This window comes from Ascaphus truei, chromosome 2 (genome assembly GCF_040206685.1).
Source record: "Ascaphus truei isolate aAscTru1 chromosome 2, aAscTru1.hap1, whole genome shotgun sequence".
NCBI lineage: Eukaryota > Metazoa > Chordata > Amphibia > Anura > Ascaphidae > Ascaphus > Ascaphus truei.
The window spans coordinates 44,984,094-45,008,988 of NC_134484.1; the positions used below are offsets into that span (position 1 = coordinate 44,984,094).

General features: G+C 41.1%; 1 protein-coding gene across 3 annotated transcripts in view; it reads right to left on the minus strand.

Moving 5' to 3' along the window:
- COL14A1 (collagen type XIV alpha 1 chain) overlaps positions 1 to 24,895 on the minus strand; it is a 197,941-nt gene that overhangs the window by 66,010 nt on the left and 107,036 nt on the right. For all 3 annotated transcript variants that reach the window (XM_075582330.1, XM_075582318.1, XM_075582326.1), the window contains 12 exons: positions 24,679 to 24,801; positions 21,383 to 21,532; positions 19,885 to 20,001; positions 16,616 to 16,762; positions 15,441 to 15,515; positions 14,715 to 14,854; positions 10,942 to 11,065; positions 8,953 to 9,096; positions 6,483 to 6,647; positions 5,284 to 5,322; positions 4,113 to 4,251; positions 992 to 1,134 (listed from right to left, as the gene is read on the minus strand). In XM_075582330.1, coding sequence (XP_075438445.1) covers positions 992 to 1,134; positions 4,113 to 4,251; positions 5,284 to 5,322; positions 6,483 to 6,647; positions 8,953 to 9,096; positions 10,942 to 11,065; positions 14,715 to 14,854; positions 15,441 to 15,515; positions 16,616 to 16,762; positions 19,885 to 20,001; positions 21,383 to 21,532; positions 24,679 to 24,801 — 1,506 coding nt within the window. The remainder of the gene's footprint in view (positions 1 to 991; positions 1,135 to 4,112; positions 4,252 to 5,283; positions 5,323 to 6,482; positions 6,648 to 8,952; positions 9,097 to 10,941; positions 11,066 to 14,714; positions 14,855 to 15,440; positions 15,516 to 16,615; positions 16,763 to 19,884; positions 20,002 to 21,382; positions 21,533 to 24,678; positions 24,802 to 24,895) is intronic.

Consider the following 24,895-nt stretch of genomic DNA (forward strand, 5'->3'; position numbering starts at 1 on the left):
CACAGGCAGACACAGACAGACAGACAGACAGACAGACACAGGCAGACAGACACAGGCAGACAGACACAGGCAGACACAGACAGACACAGACAGACACAGACAGACACAGACAGACACAGACAGACACAGACAGACAGACAGAGATATTAAGGAGTGAACCCATCTGGGAATATGCAAATAAAAAATATGTATGTGTTGCATCACCATGTGAACCATACATCTTTTTGAAGATATGTAAGCAAATTGGTCTGGCTCTCTCTTGCCAATTGTTTTACAGGAGTAAATCCTGGTTAGCATCAAATTCTTTTACTTGAGTGAATACAGCTTTACTATTAACATGGATTACTTGGTTAATGTCACATTAAAGGCTAACAGAGCTTAGTGAATCTGGCACTCAAAGCATTGCAGATCACCCCACCATTTACTGATCTTTTCCAAAAACTAAGTGGCCTGTCAAATAGTGGAATCTATCTGAAGGTAGATTATTGTCAGTGAAATAAAAGTTTATGAGTAAATTGCACTAGTGTTTTTTCCTGCGGCCAAAACTAGATAAAATGACATGTATTGTAAACTCAAACAACTTTCATTCAAGCTTTTGTTCCATTTAACACCGTTTTACTTAATGACAACATGAGAGGCAACATATGTAAGAGATAAGCAGTGGAGAAGATAACTTGATTAATGGGGAAAATACTACATGACATACAGTATTCATTCATGAGTTAGTGTAGGGCACGAGCAATCTTTTTTCCCCAATGACTCTGTGTGGCTTTCAGATGGTGATATATTTTGTTTTATAATGTTCTGAGTCTGTAAGCATTTCAGTACAGTACATACACCAGTTGCTTTTTAACAGTGTCAGGCTCCTCAAGGTATGAAAAGCTCCACTGTGAGTTTAATGCCGAATCCCAAACATTAACCCAACATTTAGAGACGGCTACAAAGCAAACAGAATGGCCTAGTTTATGAAAATAAAAATATGACAACATACTGTCAAGAATAACTCCAACCAACGGTTCATACTCTTTGTTTAAGATCTCCCATAGAGCAAATGGTTCCTTGGGTGTGTCAGGAAGTATTCGGAAAAGGAACGAAATCGTGTAGTCTGAAGGGAGACCCTCTGGGTGGATATATCTGTGAAAGAAAAAATTACAATTGAAATACATTGCGCTTTTTGTCACATTATGAATTAGTATGTTGGCTTTTTACATTAGAGGCAATCCAAGCCATTTTGTACCCACTTTTTTTTAAATACAGTATTGAAGCAGGGGGTCCCCGGAGCTGAACTCCATTAATTTCAGCGCCAGGGCCCCTCTGCTTCCGGAGGTACTTACCTCCGTAGTGGGTGGTGGTAGCCACTCCAGGGTTCACATTAAGGCCGCTTTTCAAAACTCTTGGGCCAATAGGAAGCTGTGACGTCACCAGGCTCAACTTCCTATTTGCACGTCTGACGAGGAAGCTGAAAACTGCAGATACTGGCACCCCCTTCGGACGTAAGTATCTCCATAAGCAGGGGGTCCCCGGAGCTGAAATTAATGGGGTTCAGCTACGGAGACCCCCTGCTTCAATTCTGTATTAAAAAATGAAGAAAGAAAATGGCTTGGATTGCTCCGTTAGTACAGAACGAGCAAGTAATGTAATCAGTACCAAGGCATGCTTAGTGTGTAAAAACACTAAACCTGGTCCAGGTGTTGCATTGAACAGATCAAATATGGAGAGAGAGGGAGAGAGAGGGAGAGAGAGGGGAGAGAGGGAAGAGAGGGAAGAGAGGAAAGAGAGGGGAGAGAGGGGAGAGAGGGGAGAGAGGGGAGAGAGGGGAGAGAGGGAAGAGAGGGGAGAGAGGGGAGAGAGGGGAGAGAGGGGAGAGAGGGGAGAGAGGGGAGAGAGGGGAGAGAGGGGAGAGAGGGGAGAGAGGGGAGAGAGGGGAGAGAGGGGAGAGAGGGGAGAGAGGGGAGAGAGGGGAGAGAGAGTGAGTAGTTGAACACTTGGAAATGAAATATCTTCAATCAGATCTTATATTCCGTTATGATCCTGGTTAACCATTGTTGTCATTTCTATTTCAACATATTATGTTTTACTGAAATATTTGTTTCAAAGCAAACCTTCCAATGAGAGTGCATGTACGTTTACCATGCATATTCAGAAAGTTTTTTTTCTGATTATCTATGTTTGTCAATATATAGGTGAGAAAAAGTTTGAGAACCCCTTAGGATTTTCACATATTTCACATATATTTCAGACCTGAAATGTTATTAGATCTTAATCTAATAATAGATAACCTGATCAAACAAAAAACATGATACCTTTTCAACATGAATTTATCTATCCACAAATGATCCAACATTCAATATCCATGTGTGAAAATGTATGTGAACCTTTAGATTCAGTACCTGGTGGCACCCCCTTGAGCAGCAATAACTTCAACTAAGCGTTTCCTGTAACTGCTGGTCAGTCTCTCACATGTTTTTTGGGGGTTTTTTTTAATAGGAATTTTGCCCCATACCCCCTTACAAAACTGCTTCAACTCAGTGATATTTGATGGCTTTCGATGCATGGACAGCTCTCTTTAGGGCCTGCAACAACATTTCAATGGGCTTTAGGTCCGGACTTTGACTAGACCATTCTAAAATGCGGAATTTCTTCATTTGCAGCCATTCTTTTGTAGATCTGCTTGTATGTTCAGAATCATAGTCTTGCTGCATGGCCCATTCTCATTTCAGTTTCAGCTCACGGACGTATGGCCCGATATCCTCCTATGGAATCTTGTGACACAATTCAGAATTCATGGTTGTGTCAATGATGGGAAGCGGTCCAGGTCCTGGGGTAGCACAGCAGCTCCAAACCATCACACTCCCACCACCATGCTTGACGGTTGGGATGAGGTTTTTCTGTTCGAACGCAGTTCTGTTTTTACCCAAACATAATGTTTCTCATTGAGGCCAAAAAGTTCTACTCTTGACTCGTCTGTCCAGAGAACATTATTCTAGAAGTTTTGTGGATCATCTATGTGCTCTTTGGCGAACTACAGAAAGGCAGCAATGTTCTTTTTTGAGAGCAGTGTTTTCCTCCTGGCTACCCTGCCATGAACACCATTCTTGTTCAGTTTTTTTCTGATAGTTGAGTCATGAATACTCACATAAGCCAAAGCGAGAGTGAGCTGTAGATCCTTGACTGTTACTCTTTGTGACTTTCTAGATGATTTGCTTGTTTGTTCTTGTTTTGGTAGGACGACCGCTCCTAGGTAGAGTGACTGTGGTCTTGAACTTTCTCCATTTGTAGACTGTCTGACAGTGGATTGTTAGAGCCCCAAATCCATAGAAGTAGTTTTGTTACCCTGTCTATATTGATAAGGCTCAATAACTGCTTTTCTGAGGTCTTCAAAGATTTATTTTGTTCATGGCATGACATGTTTCCCCACACCTGTATGGTGAAGACCAAATTCACAAACTTTCTGATCTTTATATAGTGTGGGTCCTCCCAAACTCACCCTTGAAGATCTACCTAATTATTTTAACACCTGTTTCTAATTATCCCCTTTAATTAAGCTGATAAAACCAGTGTTTCACTTACTTTGGCTCATAGCCTCATTGTTTGTCTAATTCATGCATAATTTTGTTTCAAAAGACATTGAATTGGTTAATATAAACCCTATTGGATATTTAAGAAAATACTGGTTTTGATTGAAGAAGGTTATCATGGAAAAACTATAGCATTTCCGTAATTATCATTGGGGTTCACAAACATTTTCTCGTCACTGCACATCAGAATTAATTTCTTAGCACGTTGCTAAAAACACTGATTAAAGGAAAGTAAACACAAATTATTATTGCATTGTCTTTAGTTTGTATTGCAATCGTTTTAAAGTAAACTTTAGATAATGAGGTCATGGAGTTGGGCCCAGGACGAGAACACTCTCAGTGCCGTGGATCAGACACCGGAGCAGAGCTGATTTGATTTTCCCTTACTAGTATGTAAGTGAGAAGATACTATTTGTTTGTTTCAGATGGAATAGATACGAAATTTTCCAATTTGTCTCCTCTTAGTTTGCGCCACTGAGGAAAGAGAATAATCTTTAGATAAGTCATATGACTTTTACATTTGTGTGAACATACTTAGTAGGTTGAGACACCAGGGCATCCTTGTGCAGTCTATAACAAGGGTAGTTATTGAAGGTGCCAGGCTCCATAGAGACACCTTCAAGTGCTGAGTACTCCTTGTCCACCAAGCCAAACATGTCCATCATTTTAAACCCTGCAAAGTGACATTTATAGTGAGATGTTAAATATAGTTGTGTGCTCTCATTCAATTACATGCTGTAATATGTTACCGATAACGTATTATTTAAAACAAACACACAGAGGGGCACAGAGCTTTCATATTGATCAACTCAAAATTCTGCAATGAACAGGAGAAAACGACATATACTGTACATGCTATAATAAGCTGACCATTGATACTCCAAACACTCCGGTTACTTCAGGACTCGATCAAAGATGCATTAAAGGATCAATGGATCCATGAACGTGTTTCATGGAGCCATGCAAGAGCTTATGCTTGTGCAATTTAGTTCAGCAGCAGTACAAGTGGTATACACATTTAACAGTGAGTATCCATAAGATAAATACTGTAGCTATTATTTAGATCAGTGATTCCCAACCTATTTTACACTATGCATCCCCTGTTAGGACATATTTGTTCCACAAACCCCTAATTAATAAATCCTATTGCCTACTCAAACTATTGCTAACAAAGCTGTTTGACCGATCCCAGGCAGTATAGTGTTCTGAACTTGTGTGTGGGAATACACGCGTTATAAGGCCCCAAACTGCACCTTAGTGTAAATGATTGAGAAGCACAAACTACAGCAATACAACAGATACATAGGCACTAAGCACAAATTCTACAATAATTTGGAATGAATTACTTTTCAACAATTTCAGGGCTGGCTTACATGACGATATACATTACTTTGTATTTGGGTGTATAGATTGCAAGATATAAACCATGTCTGAAAGGGTTAATGTATGTAAATAATAAGCATGGAATTGTGGGTATTTTTTTGTTATCCCAAGATAACCCGCAGGAAACATCTGGATCTCTCACATCCGACTGATAATATGAGCAGTTACTGAAACAGTTCAACGGGCTTAGCATTTAAATGAATTAAGCCAAAGCATGCCGGCTGTAAATATGCATGAACATTGTAATTACCAGAGACTAAATGCAATAGAAATTGACAAGACATCATTGTGGAATAACAGTTTAGTAATAGGATAACAGTACCTGATACACTGTTGCCTTGCATGAAAGCCAACGGACAAGCTGGAAACCAAAATATGGCATTAGTATGTGATAAGAGAGCAGGGCAAAATCGTTTCATAAGACTTTCAAGTCCAAGGTCTAAAGATACTTGTAACTGTAAAGTGCTCTGTAAAACTGGAATAGGGGGTTTCTTATGTATTCCACATACTGTACATACTCTTACGCCACCTAATGTGCCATGCTGTTTTTGAAGTGTTGACGGTTTGTTGACAAGGGCCTCCATTTATATGTTACATTATATGCAAAGGTAGCGCCCGTTACGCAGCTATACAGGGTTAGTGTAGCACTTACACTTATGCTACGCCATCTCCATAAGATATTACTCTCAATAGAGGCAGTGACGGTTACATAAATAGTGTACAGATTCCCTATTCCCGAACGTCAGCTACGCAACAATGTATGTCAATTGTGTACCTCCCGTGGGATTTAAAAAAAGTGAAAGATGGTTTAAACACAGTGGGGAGTTCTGGCGCGATTTATCAAAGAAACTTGATAAATCGAACAGAACTGTACTTCTGAATTTAAAATAATGGGCGCCAATCTGTATACATTCTACTTAGGCCCAGACGCACTAAATGCCGTAATGTCATTTAACGCAACGTTAAAACTTTAAAGCCTTTCCTTATAGAGAACGGGCATTAAGGAAATAATATGCGAATTATATGCAAATGAGTCCCGATTATAAAAATACCCTACACACGAAGGTCTGTTAATCTTAACGACAAATACCTTTTTAAAGTTATATCCAAACCTGGAGTTACTCCCAATCCAGACCCTGAAATAAGACAAACGCCTTAGGCAAAATCCCTACGTCAGGGATTGACGTCAGGTTTAGGTCTGACCGAAATAACGTAGTATTATTTCGCTCTCCCCTACTCTCCTCCAAAAGTCCTATTTCATGGTCTGTCTGAGAGTAACACCAAGAATGGAATACCTCAGGTTATTGAAGGAGTAATCCCCGAAGGACAGGGCATTACCTTGATTGCTGCAAACCCTGCCACAGACGTGTCTCAGAGGATTGACGGAGCTAACTTTACCAAGTGTCATTATTTCTGCATAGACAAACAGCATTTTTAACAGGCAAACATCGTGATTCGTCCATAAATCACTCTGCAATTATTTTCAAAGGAAAACCGAAAATACGGGAAGGTGGCACTAACTTGCTGTAGCCGTCTCACAAACAAAGGTGATCAGTTCATCTTCTATTTTCTTGAAAGCATCAAAGTCATCCACAAAGAAGACATGCCTCTCACTGGGCTTGCTGCCGATGTTAACTAGCTCTGCATAGTCTGCATCCGCCACGCCAATAGCAAAAATGCTGAAACCTGGGAAGAAAAGAGGAAATGAACGTTTGATAAATTCGTTTGCACACCAGAAATGTATGATACATTTTAATCATTATTTACATCAGAGACTCTATATATTTTCTATTTCAATTTTTAATGCGTACGGTGCAAAGAACTGGGAAAATTGCTGACCCCTTTCTCCAGTCAGATTTATAAGCAGTGGAGCAAAGAGGGACGAGTTGTAGGTTGTATACTCCTGACGAAGCACGCAGTGCGAAACGCGTAGAGTTCACGAATGGCTGCTACGTGAATCTTCATTGGTGGAGAGGTGGAATGGCAGAATGAAGGCAAGCACAGCAAGTGGAGCCTCACGGGTCCGGACCTGAATCATCTGCTCCCACGGCTGTGCTTCGGACATCCCGGTCACCTGCTCGCACATTGTAGCTAGTGTTGTAAGTTTCTTTTCATTTCTATTCCTTGTTTTATTATGGTTATTGATGTCATATTGATTGCATGTTCAGTCCTCTTATGGGACTATTTTATTGTATAAAAGTATACTGCTTCTCAATGCGCCTTTCTCCGCTTTTTTTCTTTGTATCCTGTCAATGTGGACATGTGGCCACCACCCAAGAACCCTGATTTAAAAGATGACAACATATCCTTCAGCGCAATCTCTCCTGTTTCTGTTCTACCATATCAAAATCCCATCCCGCTGATCCTTACCAATAGCCCTCTGTTTTTTTAAGTCAGAAGGACACATTTGCAGGACAGTATTTCTTGACCAGATGAAGAGGACCTAGCTCTTGAGAGCTTGTCTAAAAAGTTGGTTCAATGAAATGAAACAACGTACTACTGGAGTGGTCAGTTATCTCTTCTCAATAGGAGACTGATGAAAGTGACAAAAAAAACAATAAGTGTAATAAACAAATGTAATGTTGATATGTATCAGTTAAACTTCACACAAAAAAAGCAACATGGCTACAGGTTCTCTCATTCACTATAGTACAGATGTGCTCATTACTTGGTTTCTTGTACACCTGTTGAGTAGGTGGCACCATGGATGGCATTCAACCACAGTACTTTGTTTGCAAATGGGCAGAGATGCGAAATACAAGTCAGGACGGGACATTTCTGGGATGTGTGTGCCACACACTGCTAAGAACTGTGAGTAGCACCTGCTCTGACACAGATACAAGTGGACACAGTAGGTAGGTGATACTGCTGCTTTGCGCAAAGAAAATCACTAACATAGTTCCATTTCCACTTGTTCAATATTTAGTAAACATCAGTGTTGTGGTAGAGATACCATTTTAAAGGTATTTGTCTTTTCTGAAATAGATTCCCAATTCTGCTGCAGCGTATTCCCATTCCAGGTTTGGTTTCACTTCACAAACTCCGTCAGACTCATATTCATATCCTGACAAGGATGTCTTTCTGTTCTAATTCCCCTTTGCTCGGGTAGCAATGGATCGCATGAGTAGGCTGGATAACTACAGATCCTACCATCTAATGAAAAAGCTAGTCATGTCAGCCACAAGGCCCTGCAATGTTATATACTGACAATGAACCTGCCATATGTTCATCTAAAATTGTGTCTACGGAACTATTTTTTTCTGCTACCCTCATGATAATGCCGAATGGTACAATAATTCTGTAGTTGCAAAATATGTGGAGCTAAAAAAACTACCATTATTGCGAATTATCTCACGGCTATTATCTCTCTCAGCCGTCATTGGATCCATGCAGTGGCGTAACTATGCCGTAAGGGTCCCCCAAGCAAAGTCCCAGCATCATGTCATGGCAATGCGTTGGCATGTGATGTCGCGTCACCATGACGATACATGACGCCGCGACGTTGATGGCTGGGGGATGCTCTTACAGAGGCCCCGCTCTCTCCCCAGGCAATCAGTTGCTGAGGAGAAGAGCGTGGGGTCCCTGTAACTGCTTGCGGGGGTTCATCACGAGTCGGGTGGGAGGGTCTTGACTCCCTTCCCCTCGAGCTTGGGCCCCCAGGATCTGCTCCGGTATCCTGGGCAGTAGTTACGCCACTGCATACATGTATGTACTGTATGTATGTATACTGTATCTTTACTTGTATAGTGCCATCCATGTACACAGTGCTTTACAGCAGTAATACACGTGATATAATAATGGGAGACATAATACGAATAAGCATTTCAGACATAACAGTAAACATTAGGGAAAGAGAGTCCCTGTTCTGAAGAGCTTACAATCTAAGTGGTAAGTAGGGAGAACTTACAGAGACAGTAGGAGGGTAACTATAGAAGGAGTCACTCACTGAAAAATTATTTATCAAGTAAAAACTTTTTAATATCTATCTTACCATCTAATTGCATTTCTTTGGCAATTTTGTTAACTTCGTCTTGAGAACGTCCATCAGTAATCACCACCAGGACCCTTGGGACGCCCTTTCTCATGCCAGCTTCAATGGTAAACAAATCATCTCGGACGTGCTTAATTGCCCTGCCTTTAAGGTAAAATAACAAATGGAATTATACTAAGCCTTTATAACAAAAAGATTGACGAAAAAAATAATAAAATGGGTTTATTTAATAATAACGCCGCACAGACACAGTTCTCATCATTTGTCAGTTGACAAAGAAACCAATAATGTTACAATTTTTTTTAAGCAATGGTTACTTAGCTCTCGGGTCCTTTAAAGAGACTGTCCCAACTAGGACCAAAGGGAAGTAATGACAGTGACAAACAGAAGTGGAATTAGGGGGGGGGAGGGGCGAGCGGGGCAGCTGCCCCGGGCACAGCAGTGTAGGTGGGGCAGGGCGTGCGGAGGTGAGCGGTGGTGAGAGCGTGGGTGGCGGAGAGTGTTTTAAAACAGCAAGTAATTGAGCAGCGATTAGGAGCATTACAGAGGAGGCGTAGGACTGGGGAGCCGGTGACAGTGTGGTTCATTCATGTTTATTGCTCTTAAGCACTGTGTGAGTGTACTTTAACCATTATTGTATGCATTAATATCACCAACTACATTTCACCATGGAGGCAAATCTTTGCGCTTGTTTCTAGGCATTCCTTATGGCAATATTTTTAAACAAGCCATTTCAATCATTCTTATTACACATCAAGTGAATTGAACTATTATGCTGTTTGCGTGTGTACTGTATTGTTGTACATAGACTTTACAAGACCAATGACTATCGGAAAGGTACACAGTGGGGAGCAGAGACAGAGAGAGCAAGTAACTTGGCTACGGTCGCAAGGAGCTAACATTGGTGATTGTAATCAGTATTCAGTACATCGGCACAACCATGTGCCTAATTCAGCACAATCAATAAAATGGTTCCTTATACAAATGAGGTCTCTAGCATGACCCTTAAAAGGAGACAAACGAAGAAACACCAAAGTGAAAGAACAATAAAGAGGAACCTTAAATAAAAGGGTTGTAAAACAGAGGGGTAAACAAAACATTAGGAATAAACACAAAATTGCATGACTGCGGTGTCTGTGAAGAATGGGAACACATTGGTATAAAGGTGAATTGTGCGTGCCAGGTATCAGGGACCAAATCTGTTGAAAGAGGTCACCTCATTTCTTTCCCTAGATATCCACACTGATACTGGAATTCATGAGTCCCTTTGCCCACAAAATACTACTCCATAGGCGAGGATGGCTCCCTCAGGGTGGGATGAACCAAATAGATTTCAGGATTAAGGATTACAATATGCTAGTGACAGAAATATGTTCCCATAAAAACTGAGAGCTTTTTTTTAGCTACTACTACTACCTACCTGTTCAAATTAAGTCTGTGTATAAAAAGTATAGATGGGCAAAAACGAGTGAAAGAAATCAGAACTTAACGTATATTCCAAAACCCTGTAGATTTTTAGAACTATACCCAAACCAAAAACCATTTAGCACAAAAGGTGTTTCTACTCATATACTGTATGTTTTCATCATTTTCCTGCAATGATCTTTAAGTTTCCTACTTGTTTTTATGCTTTTTATACTTATTTCAAGAACTTTTATATGCGTTAGTACTGTATGCTATTTTAACATGTTCCTGCTTATTTTGAATTGTTGTAGATAATTTGGTATAAAATAGGTAAACCAAAGAAAGCGAGTTTTATCAAAACCAGTTTAAAACCAAAAATACCATATTTTTTTAGAACCAATACACACAAAACCAAAACGGCACTAAGAAGTATATGTAAATCAAAGAAACACTGGACTTTATTTTATCATATGCCAGTATGGCAATATACCAGGCTGAATTTATCTTTCCTAACAGCAGTTCCTTATTGTAAATAAGAATGATTGAACGCTACAGGGAGAGGAAATGAGACTTCATACTGTATACCTGTTTTTGTGTTTCCTCCTTTATATGCTATTTTTTTGATAGCCCCCAGCAGAGATTCCTTGTCTGTGTATGAGCTTAGCCTAAATTCCGTTCTGGCGTCATCACTAAATTGAGCAATTCCAACCTATGAAAAAGTAAAGATTATTCATTAACTATTTAAAAAATGTTTTTTTTATATATATATATATGTACAACAGAGGAACCCACGGCCCTCACTGTTCTTCAGTAGAATATAGAAACAACTTTAATCCGTCTGACACCAGGAAAAAAATATAAAACCGGGCCCTGTTTCGGACTTACATGGTCCAAAGGAGCGTGACATGGGACCACCCAGGTCCTAAACATGGCCCGGTTTTATCTTTTTTCTGTGTGTTAGACGGATTAAAGTTGTTTCTATACTCTACTGAAGCTGTGTATTTGTTCTATTTTATACCATTACTGGGCTGGAGGAAGATCCCAGCTCTTCTGCATGCACCACTACGAGATAAGTACTGTTCATGGACTTCTGCTGAGGTATACTTTGCTTGTTTTTGCATGCTCCAGAACCCTCTCTTCTATATACAGTGTGTGTGTGTGTGTGTGTGTGTGTGTGTGTGTGTGTGTGTGTGTGTGTGTGTGTGTGTGTGTGTGTGTGTGTGTGTGTGTGTGTGTGTGTGTGTGTGTGTGTGTGTGTGTGTGTGTGTGTGTGTGTGTGTGTGTGTGTGTATATATATATATATATACACACCAGATCATTCCATAAATGATTTTAAAATCAAAATCCTCATTGGAATGTTTAAACGCACCCAAGAACAGAAAACATTTGAACTCAGAATGATAAGACTCTTTGACACCAAAACAAGAGGACTTAATGCGGATATGGGGTTTCTCACACACTATCACAATTGTTTGTAATTATCCTACCTGCCTCTCTGCCCATGTTCTTATCCACAACTCCCCCCCCCCCCCCCCACAGCATCCCCTTTCCCCTCCATGCTGTCCCTTGCCACCGTTGTATTACCCTTCCAATGTCTTCAAACACCAATTTCTCACCCTACCTTATCTACAGTACATCTCTGTTTGTATTTTTTCTGCTCTCCTAACCCGTTTTAGCTATAGATTCCTTTGTTAATCAGTATTACCGACCTGAGGAAGAGAGGAGAACTCTCGAAAGCTTGTCCTATGATATCACCTAATACTGAAGTGTGTGTGTATATATATATATATATACAGCAGGGCCCCGGGTATACAGCGGGTTCCGTTCCAGGGGCCCGCTGTAAAGTGAAAATCGCCGGAAAGCAGATCCGGCGATTTTCAGTTCTCTGTATGCACAGAACGGCGTTTTTCGCCGTTCTGCGCATGCGCGGCCTATGGTCTGCGCGCGCAAACTACGTTATGCGCGCGCAGACAGCGTTCATGCGCGAATGCAATTTAAAGATGGCGGCCCCCTTCTCGGCGCCGCCGGATAAGCGGAACGCCGGTTAACGAAGCACCGAGAAGCGGGGCCTTCCTGTATATATATATGTATATATGTAGCCAGGTCCCCAAAGAGTCCTCCCGATGGCGTCAGAGGCACGGTGCCGCCATCTTTGTTATGTCCGCACGGGCGCGGAGGCTTGCGCATGCGCAGACGCGGTGGCCAATGCAGTGAGCGCTAAGGGGCAGAGATGGCGCTCCGTAGTGCAGGGACTCCCCAAGGTAGCGCAGGCACCATCAAGTATAGCGGCGGCCATTACAGCTTCGCATAGGCGCAGTAAAGATAGCGCACGCGGTCCCAATGCTAAAGAGGTCCTGAGTGGACTACAATTCCCAGCAACCTCTGGGGACTGCCCTTTCACCCACATCACATGCAGCCAGCCAGCAAATAGTGTTTGCAGCTTCTCCTGTTGGAGAAGGATACAATGTTGCAGAGACCACGCTAGTCAGTTGGAGTTGGGAGAAGGAAGGGGGAGGAAATGTGTAAGGAGCAAGTGGCTTCTTACACTAGGCCAGGTTACCCCCAGGCCACAGGTAGGCCCCACACCCCACTAGGTTAGTGGGTAGTTCATAGGGAAGGCCCCTTAGGTAGGGACCCTGCCCTTAGGTGAGTGTAAGTCTGGTCAGTGACACAGCTGCAGTGATGTGTGCTCTGACAAGGAGAGACAGTATGGCTTTAAGTGCAGCCACAGCAGTTAGCTTTATTTGTGTCAGGGAAAGGCCCCTCATAGGAAGAAGGGGGGTTGCTTTCCAAGTATACAGTGTGTGTAATATCACCAGTGCCAGTTGCACGTGGTGAGCTGCCAGAGTCTGGGATCAGACAGAATCTACAGTAAGAGATCTTCTGCATGCAGGGCCCAGTTTGTCCCCTGAGACACTAGGGGATACTGTATGGTATAGGGTCAGCCTTAAGACAGGGGCTCCTTCACCATACTCAGAGAGAAAGAGGAATGCTGCATGACAGTGCCTGACTGTCAGTACAGCGTGTAGCAGAGATTGTGATAAAGGATCATTCCGGTTGGGGATCCCTTCCCTGTGGAGTCAGCGTGTGCATCCATTTCTGCAGAGAGCAGCGCAGCATGGCGTGGGATCACTGTGCGGTGTTGCTGAGTTCCAAGGATTTTCCTGATCAGGACTGATCAGGGAGGTAGTATATATTAAGTGCACCACCGGGCCCCAACACAGGGAAGCGCTATCCCTCACACTCACACTCTATTGTTGTGGACACTCAAAGGGACTGAAGGGGGATGTGATGATGGACATGTGGGTGAGGAGATGGTATGCATTCAGGGTGATGCAATGTTATTCATATGATGATATGCAAAGAGAGTTTCATTGAAGTTATCGTTCATGCTCAGTAAATACTGTTTATTCACATTGTGTGTATTTACTGTATGGTTGTTCTGCTGAGGGCACACTCCCACCACGTTGGGATCCCTCATCAGTGGAGGCGCTGCACCTAGTGTAAGTATATACCCCAGGTTCCCCGTGGCGGAAGCTCAGCCCTCCTGGTTGCCAAACAGGTACAGCACCACACTGATAAGTAGTCAGTTACACCTACCCAGCTTAATCTCACTTAGGGTGGAGGAAAGAGGGCTACATATATATATATATATATATATGACCAGAAATGCAATCATAAGGCCAGTTTAACACACAGTACATACATACAGCCTTCTCTGGTTTGCAGAGCTTAAAAGCATATATACATTAATATTTACTGTACATCAATATTCATTAACATAGGCCTGAAGGAATGGTGGGCAAATACTCGAATTCTGATAACAATGACACAGAGTTTGATGCAGGGGAGCATGGTTCAAATCCCGGTGTCAGCTCCTTGTGACCTTTGGCACGTTATCTCCCTGTGCCTCCATGCACAAAAAACAAATAGTGTAAACTTTACAGGGCAGGGGCTTATTGTGCCTACAAATTCTATGTTCACCCCCTCTCTACACCATTTGTGCTATACAAGAAAAGGTATTATAATATAAAATTCTTAAACTGTTCAACTAGTCTTCCAGAACGAAACATACAGTTTCGATAACATGCACAATCTATTGTATCAGTTTTTTGGCACTTTACAAAAAGCAACAATTCAGCTAATTATCTTGTCTCAAAATTAAAAACAATTCCTTCATAAATTGTATGTGCTTTTGCTTCTTTTTATCCTAAACCTTCTTGTTCATACTGTATTAAATTCCCCATACTCCTTCAGTGTCCGATAGATCTGTAGTGTGTTATTGGACTACCAAGACATATGGGACGAACCACAAAAAACACAGTAGCTTTATTCTCTAACTCAGAAAGGGTCTTACTTGTGTTCCATCAGGACCGATCTGGTCTAGAGCTCCAGCAGTGCTATACAGGAAACTAATGACCTTGTTGAAATTGTCATCTCCAATACTCCAAGAGCCATCCACAAGGAATACCAGATCAGCTCTGGCAGCTTTGCACACTGTTATACCAAAGTTACAATGCAAAATAATACAGGTCATCAATTACTGTCAAGTGCACAGTCAATAAGGGCTGTAATGTATATTATAACTTAATAAAAGTAACAATAATACATCTAATTATTACACAGTAATGTAGTATTTATGGTGTTATTCCCACAAACCCTTTTTTCTTTTGTTTACAGGTACTCTTTTTCAATAAATATGTAAATGGATAATAAGTGTTAATTCATAGTGATAGTATTATAGTAATTGCTACAGTACCATTATATTTGCAATGCCCTCTAAAATAGAAACGATAACAAAGGATAAGGTGTTCCCTGCTGAATCCGTTACAAATGCAGAAAAGAGACAATACAATTTGAAAAAGTTAAATCTACATGCAGTAATTTTTTTTACGTTTTACAGTCACTAGAACTAATCACTTTAACGTTCATTGATCTTGGTGGGAAAATAAAAAATATATTGATCCAAGTCACCGTTTACATTCTACGAAATAAAATAAAAATAGAATAAGAGTGAGGTGTAAGTATCACACCACTTTTGGAACTAGATCCAGTCATTGATGCTCTTATAGTTGGTTCATACCTTCTCTGGCCGGGGGAATTGTAGGGGGTGGCGGTGTTGTTGGGGGAAGAGTAGCTGCTACTGTTGGAACTGGCACTGAAAGTATTGTTGTAAGAAAACAGATTCAACTTACTGTACGATAGATTAGAATGTTTAACTTGCTCGATACATTACATTTCAATATATTGCCCTGTGCTATACTTTTCTGCTTACCATTAAACCGTCCAATTGGATGAATTTGTTGGCTAACTATTTTACAAACTGTAGAAACAAACCCTGAGGCACATACTGTACTGTACCTCTAGTTATGGTAAAATAGCCGTACCTTCCATGTGAAAATCTTTTAACTCTGGGAGAACCTTTCAGTTTACATTTGCATTGCCCCAAAGGCGGATGCCTGATGGGGTTCCCCAAGAGATGCTCCCCTCTGCACATAACCAGTGTTATAACTAGTCTCTGTGTTTGCTCACTGCTGTGTTTCGTCAGCCCCACCCTCTGGAATGCTAATGCCCTGGAGGACAAAAGAACTCTGAAATTACAGCTGCATTCAATCCGAACCCCTTCAGTCTACTTATTTATTTATTAAATGTTTTACCAGGAAGTAATACATTGAGAGTTACCTCTCGTTTTCAAGTATGTCCTGGGCATAGTTAATATGACAAATAATACATGGTTACAAATACAGTTACATAAATGAACAGGGTATACATTATATACAATACATTGCATGCACAGTTAGAGAAGATGTATATTATAGGCTTATGTAACAGTTACATCTGGTCGCCTAAAAAGCACACAGCCTTTGGCACAGCCAAAGGGTGTTAGCCGTTTGCTGATCTTTGGTGTTAAAATTGCTGTATTTCAATCTGAAACTCTTCAACCCTTTTATCCTCTGCACCCAATTCTCCAACTCTAACTGTCCATGAAATGTCTGTGGATTTAATGTAACCATGTATTGTTATAACAATGTTCCCTGGACATACTTGAAAACAAGAGGTAACTCTCAATGTATTACTTCCTGGCAAAACATTTTATAAATAAATAAATACATTTTATACTGAGATTTTTAGTGTTTGGAACCAATTACGTTTTTGATACAATTTTTTGAAGTCCCTTGCATGATAGTGAAGAAGATTACAACTGTCATATTGTTCCATGTTACATTTTCGTAACACAAACATAATAATTATACTTACATGTGTTTTCTACAATGCTTACTCCAGGTCCTTCTAATTCTTGAAGTTGTGCATATACTGTTATCCTATACTTAGAATTAGGCATGAGGTCATAAAAACAATGCCTGGATGTTCCTCCACCAAGCATAATATCTTCCTGTGTCCCATCTGGAATGATAAATTATGCAACACAATAAACTATTTGTCATTTCTCTGATGACAAGTGCTGGGATGATGTGCCATGTGGACCGACAACGTTTGCTATGAAGATATTAAGGAGCAGAGATATGCAATCAGAAGACACCTCATGGACCATCCCTTTAAACTGTGTCCACTGGCCATAGCACAGCTAAGTATGTACTGTATGTGCGTAAAGATTTGCAAGAGTTCGTAACGTTTACATGGAATGGCAGACATCATTTAAAGACTTCTGATTAGATAGTATTTGACTGGCTGAGGACATTCTTGCTATCATGCAATAAATACTTTGCAGAAGACATTGGGTAACCACGGCAAACTGTGTGTTAAAAAAGGATAGCAAAATTAACATAAAGGTAATAACTCAGGGCCAGCCTTAGGGCAACTCGGCTGCCTTAAGCGCAGCGCCTTTCGAGGGGCCCCAGGACCGGCAGTTTTGCCTCTTACCCCAAGTTAAGTGTGTGCTCGTCATCCCAAAGTGTATGTGTGTTTTGAGGGGGGTCTTTTCTTCTCCAGAGCGGCCCTCCTCCTGCAGTGTTGCGTTGTCATGGTGACTCGACGTCATAACGCCGCAACATCAAATGATGACGTGCTGCTATGACAACGCGACATCACATGTCACCATGACGTCATGACGCTGCAGGAGGAGGTCCGCTCTTCAAGGTAAGCACTCCCACCACTTCTAACGGAGGGGCCCTGCTGCCAGCATGCCACTTTTGGCCCTGTACATCCTAAGACCGGACCTTATTTGGTCCCTACATGTATGACATTGGGTATTATAATACTTGTTAGCTTTTAATGTTTTTTCTTTAAGTTTATACCAGAAGCGAAAGACACCTTTCTTTTGAAGAGTAGCTATCAGATCATAAGTTAAATTAGTAATTGGTAAGAAAGAAACCTGTACTATTTTTAGGGACAATTTAAATCATTTTTTAAAAGCCCTTTCAGTACAGATGTAGCAAGTCTAAGTGTCTTCGGTGCCACATGCATAATAAAATCCCACTTATTTTCTGTAATTCCTGGAGCTGGCGCAATTTCAATGTCAGGCCACTGGGGGTCTCAGTGTGCCATGGCACCCCAGCTCTACTCAAGTTGGTCCCACCTGGAAGTCGGCCCCAACCATAAGAAAAAAGCAGAGGCCTCAACCCAGGTAAAATTATTAGGGGAGAGGGAATGAATGAGAGAGAGAGGGATAAGTGAGAGGTGGGTGAGTGAGAGAAAGGAGTGAGTGAGGCACAGAGGCGTGAGTGAGAGAAGGTTGGGTGAGTGAGAGAGGGGGCGGTGGGTAGGCGAGTGAGAGAGAGGCTGAGTGACAGGGAGATGAGTAGGTGAGAGAGTGGCATGGGCAAGAGAGTAGGCTCGGTGGGCAAGAGTGAGGGGTGGGTGAGTGAGAAAAGGGGGTGGGTGAGTGAGAGAGGTGAGGGTGAGATAAGAGAGTTGGGTGGTAAAGAGGGGTAAGTGAAAGAGAGAGAGGTGGAGATAGAGGTCAGTGTGAGAGAAAGAGGTGGGTGAAAGAGGGATGAGTGAAAGAGAGAGAGATAGAGGGTTGGTGATAGAGAGAAAGAGAGAGAATGTGGGTGGAAGAGAGAGGGGTAAGAGAGGGGGGCAGAGCGAAAGAGGAGGTCAGAGTGAGAGAGGGAGAGAGAGGTCGCTAGTGAGAGAGAGATGGAAAAGAGAGAGGGGAGTGTAAGAGAAAGAGAGGGAGACTTGCATGGTTGCCAACAAGTGGGGCCCAGTCCTGGGTCCTGCCAAGACTGTTATTCTTTCCTTGAGCTTTCTTATCGAAAGGGCTGAATTATATTATAAAATCTGTCATCATAAGAATACTGGTCTTCAGTATTTGAAATGGCAATGCTACGGTCTCATTATATTTGGGTTAGCAAAACGTGAAGCAAATATTTCCAGAATTTCCAGCCAACACCTAATGATGACAAATATATAATATAATAAACTTCGCATATGATTTTAGATCACTTTTTAAGATGGAGGTTGAAATAATAATAATAATAATAATAATAATAATAATAATAATAATAATAATAATAATAAAAGCCCTGTATTACCTATGATGTGCGAGTGGTAGAGACAAAGACAGCTTCACCAAACTATAAATAAAGGCCAAAATGAAATAATAGCAATAATAGCAATCTTTAATGATGGGCAAAAAAAAAATAGATTCCCCACCCACTGTTGAGACGAGGGATAAAAGCTACAAAAAAGAAGAATCAGCTGGAGAAATGGGGGGGGAAGGGTGGGATGGGGGAAGAAGGGGGAGGGGGGAGAGAGTGGAGTTTTACATCTTCCCCTGTAATGTATCTGAAAACTGACAGGATCGTGCATATTACAATCCATACCATTTTCTTTCCAATCACATCAATACCTTTCCCACCAAGTGTCATTTATCTCTAATAACACTGGGTTTGAAGCAGTGGTACTTGTGACAATACTTTCCTTTTTAACTTTAATGCAGGGCCACTAAAATGACACATTTAGTTATTTCTCAATCACACAAATGTGGTAGAAATGTGTTTTTAAACCATAATTTCAAAATATTATGCCCTGAATGACTACACAAAGCTTTGCAGGAAGATTGCTCATATAATTTCCTACATTTCCCTCTGCAAAATCTGACAATATTGCAATGGTACAATTTGCAAAGTACAATCTTACTACATTTAAAAAAAGTTTTGTCCGCCCCTCCATGAGATAAAGCTCTTCAGTGGCGTCATAATGCACATAGCCTGGTGGCAGATACAGAGTCAGATAGTTATGAAGTTTAGACAGAAAGCAGACGAAGAAAGAAAGAGAGTGTCAGTTGACATGTGAGGAGAAAGCAAGAATGCTGGAGGAGAGGCGGAAAGAATTGATGACATCATAAGGTATTAAATGAAAGATGCGGTGGAGAGAGAGGAGTGGAAGAAGAAAGAGGGGGAGAGAAGGAGGGAGGAGAAAGAGAAGGCATAGAAAGAAAAAAGTCAAACCCATCATTTTGCAGAGGGCGGGATTGGCGTACAAAGCACGCATGGGCTGAGCCCTAGTTTTTGTAAAACCAAATAATACGTAAAAGTAAGGGAATTAGACATAGCACATACCCAGTAGTGACTCTATGGTGACTCTATATGCAGTAGCATGTCTCTGCAGTTGCCACTGGCCACACATGCTAGTCATTCGGACTTGATACGCATTCAAGTTTGTCACTCCCAGATACACTGTAATAGGAAAAAATAATATTAAAATATTATTACCATATATATATATTGACTTTGAATACACTAATGAAACCTATGTCTGTTGTAGTTTAATTTAAAGCTTCTTGAAAAAAATGACCAAATCATTGCGTTGCCCCCTAGACTTCATTCAAATTCCCGACAGGCTTAATTATAGTTCATAACAAAGAGCAGTAGTGCAAATGTAGCAGTCGCTCCCGCTGGTGCTTTGTAGTGGGACACACACAATGCGCCACTGGAAGCAAATACCATTGGGTGTGAAATAGGCATGCACGGGAAAAGGGGCGGGACTAATGCGCTATTGCCATAACACCTGCTACATCTGTAGGAACTGGTCGTCACTTAGAATGAAAATCAAGCATCCTTACTCAGAACTATTACAATGAACCGGTGATTGCTAGAACAGACGTTTTACACAGCTCTGTTTCACGTGAGGAAAACTATATATGCATAAAACAGAAAATGCTGGATGGAATGAAGTAGTTTAAGAGATAAAGAATTCCCCAAGTTCCTCAGACGACATTTGTTTTTGAGGGGAAATATAATACACATTTACAGCAACCACTAGCATTCTATATACAATTGTTCTTGTTGAAATGTCAACAAGTTCAATAGTTGTCTTAGGCCGCGCTTATGGTGCTGGCGACGGCAACGGGACCGATGACGTCACCCGTCGCCGTCGCATTAGCGAAAGTCATAATTTGGTTTTCAGCGACGTCGCTGGCGACAAGGCCAGTGACGTCACGAAGGGGGCGAGCAGCGCTCTCTGATTGGTTTAGAGACAGTCACATGTGGCAGCTGTCTCTAAAAAAATCTATTTTACCCGGCTTCAAAATTTTGGTTTGCTCCGCCGCCGTCGCGCTTACTATAAGCGCTTGCGACGGAGTATATTGATTTGTTTTTGAGTGACATCGCGTCACCGTCGCCAGGCACTATAAGCGCAGCCTTACTCTTCACAAAGGTCTCAGATGTAACTGAAATGTTGTCCGTACTGATGCAGCCCCGAGTATCCGAACACTTGCCTGGGAAAATCTGGGGCAATCTCCCAGTAATGCTGCAACATTTCTGTGACATTTCTGCAGACAGACAAACTGAATGGGACCGGCCAGGGACCCCCGCTGTGTTAATCCGATGGGCCATTAGTCTGTTTGCAGAAATGTCACAGAAATGTTGCAGCATTAATGGGAGATTGACCCAGATTTTCAAAGGCAAGTGTTCGGATACTCGTTGCTCCATCTGTACATAAAACTATTTGACTGTGGATCACGAGTTCCTGCTTTCACTGACGTCCATCATCCTACTGCTGCACGCTGAGTGATATCATCTCATTGTAATGGTGAGAAGTCACAGAAATGTTCCTTACATGTCTTGCCCATGTCAGTTAAGGCATCGCTGAAACCAGTGGAGTATGAAGCAAGAACTTTGATGTTGTATTCGGTTCCACTGAGCAAATTTAGGATGAGAATGGTGTTAACATCGTCTCCAACAAAGGTCTCTAAAGCTGGTCCTGGCACTGGAAAAGAAATGGGAGACCAACATAAATGAAATAAAATTAAATGGCAAAATATATGCTACTTTTGGACAGAGTTAAGCTAGCCTGAAACTGTGCATGTCGGCCATTTTCCTCACACATACAATATGACCTTTCTGTATGTTCCATAAATGTATTTCACACTAAACTGTTACTCTTGGAAAATCCAGATTCCCAAACACTGTAAATAGTAAAAACAGAGACACGGTATATTCTTTGGCACTAAAATAAAGATTTGCCATAAATAGACCTTTATTAGAACATTTAAGGTTTAAGCAATAAATGTCTGAGGCTTACTAATAAAGATATTGTATTTTATAAGGGAAAATACCCTATTAAAGTGAATTTATATTTAGAAACAAAAAGAGCATTATTGCATGTGGAATGTTACAGACATTGAGGGCCATATTAACTAATCGGTTCTATTCCATAAGACACCTTATGGCTCATTCACTTGAATAGGGCATAAGATGTCATCTGGTGTCTTATGGTATAGCACCAGTTAGTAAATGTGGGCCTGAATCTTGGCCCCAAAGAGTTTGCAAACATAGTTTTTAGGGCAAAAGAAATTGAGACAAAGACATTTGCTCAACGTCACAAGGACTGATCCCTGGGGTGTGGAATGAATAGTTTTGTTTCAAAGACAGCGCCTTTACTAGGCTGCTTCTTCTCTTTAAGATCTTTTTCACTCTCTAAACTTCCACAACTGAGTAAGACAAAAAAAGTCTATGGGTGGGGATATATATCAGTACAATATGGCGGGAAATTGACACAAATACACTCATGTTACTGTCAATGTTTTTGTCAAGGTACAGTACTTTGCTCCAATTTTGCCCCATATATGTCAGCCTGCATGTCAATAAGAGGAGATAAACATATCATAATGTTTAGCGGTGATTCCAAGCAGGGGATTTGCACCCTCAAAATTTGTAATGGTGGATCTCAGGGTTTCTGAGCCCATGTGGGGATTGCGCACTTAGCTAAGGCCACAAACATCCCCTTAGCGTGGGTGGTATAGCTGTCAATTACAGCAGGAGCTTTCAAAGTCACTCCCACAATGCTTTGCCTTCACAGAAGAAAGGCATTGTGGGGTGTGACTTTGGAAGCTCCCGCAGTGGTTCACAGCTATACCCCCCATGCTGTCGGTGCCGTTTGGGGCCTTATTAAACGTGTGTCCTGCTCCATGAGCTCAGGACACTGTACTGCCTGGGATCGGTTAAACTGTTTTGTTAGAAATAGCCTGATGAGTAGGCAATAAGATTTATTAATTAAGGGTTCGCGGTACAAATATTTTCTATCGGGATGCACATTGTGAAAAGTAACCATGGATGTATAGGATGTGTGAAATTCTGCATTTGTCTGTACTGTATCATTTTGTTCTAGGCTTTGTTCACTTAACTATATTGGCCCATATTCACTCAGCAGTCTTCTGTAACAAGGCACCGCTTAGCATTGGGAGACTCCATCCAGTAAAAGGCAGTCAATATGGACCACAATCACTTCTGACAGAAACTATAGAAAACGGGTATACAAGGACAACTAAGGATGTATCTAATTGGGGATTCTATCCATTGTATTGTTTCTTTGTATCTTGCCAGGACCTTAAAACAATATGTATCTCTCAATACCCAGGTTAAACTAGTGTCAATATGGCATCCATTCTAAAATAAATGTAAAATATAGGTGTTTTTGGCGTATTCAGAAATGATGATTTATTTATATATGGTGGAGAAAAATTGTGTTAACTATGTGCTAAATAACACAATTAAAATAAGCTTTATTAATTGCTAGCCATGTAATTGGTGGGAGGGGTGTGGGGCTATATACCTGTAGGAGTGGACTGCTAAATATTCCACTACCTACACCCTAGGTGGACAACCGACACCGCTAACCCTCTTTTTATTGATTCATATTTTAGTTTCAATATATTTGTTAATAAACTACTTTTTTAAACCACACATGTCCTTTCTTCACTGATACTGTATAATTGCCAGGGTATCGTTTTTGTCCGGCATAGTAAACATGAATATGTTATCACAAGAGCCTGGTGAGCCAATGCCATCTTAATTCACTGAGCTGAACCTTTAATCAACAAGATTTACACTACTCTACATAGGAGTGCACCTACTAATAGGATGTTTTCTCTTTACCTTTAAGCGTACAGTAGTAGTAGTAAGAATATATTAGGCCCTTAGTAGACCATAGTGGCCAGCTGGTTATGGGTTGCTACTAAGGGATTAATATACTAAAAGGTATTTACATTTTTTGTGATATATTTTTAATCACCTGGTAAGGTTGGTGTAGCTTATCTTGCATATACAGTATCTACAGTATATAATGGCAGTTGTATATGATTAAATAGATGGCCCTCTCGTGGACTTGTGATTAAAAAGAATGATCCATATACAGGGACCGAATGGTTGAACCTACGCTACAAATCACAAGTCCGTGAAAGTGCCGTCAGTTTCATTGCATACTCTGCCCCAGCAATTTCCCGGAGCAGTAAAACCCAAGGCTATAGTGAGTGCTCTTTCTTTACTGAGAGGCCAAATGTAATCCGGGGGTAGGTGATAACAATTGCTGTTAATTTTGGGTGTAACCATATATATCTGGAATTTTAGTGAAATGCGCGTTAGTGCCTATGAGTATTTTATTAGCTGTTAAAACCTCATTTGTCTGCTCTTAAAACTACCACCACAATATTGCTGCAGTAAAATGCACGTTATTACTGCTTTATCGCAAGCAATATGGCTTTAGTATATTGCCCGATAACAAAAATGTGGAGTTAAATACCACTAACAGTTTTTCCTTTTATCTGAGCTTAGTGAATCGAGCTTAATGTGTTATTATTATAATCGTTTATTTGTAAAGCGTCAACATATTCCATAGCGCGGTACAGTGGAGGGTGCAGAGTGACATTAATTACATGAACAGGATGACATCCAAATAAGGACAAACATGCACTTATATACTGGCACCCTAAAGTATCCAGATTAAATAACATAATAATAACTAATATGCTGGCACCCTACTGTACAGTGTCCAGTTTTAACGGGAAATAAATCAGCTTTGCCCAACAGAAGATTGAGAAACTGTATTTGTAAATTGTAAATCAAAAGGCATCTTACCGTTTGTAGGCTTGTACACAATTCTATAACCCAGTGTGGGTGAGGGAGGAGGGTCCCATGTAATCCGCAGCCTGTTATACCATTCATCAGAAACACGCAAGTTTCTTGGGGCAGATAGCGGCACTGTGAAAAACGCAAAGCAACGTGTCACAAAAACACCAGCATAACACCCGTTTTGAGACAGAACAAAAGACTTTGCACCCCTTTGTTGTCTGAG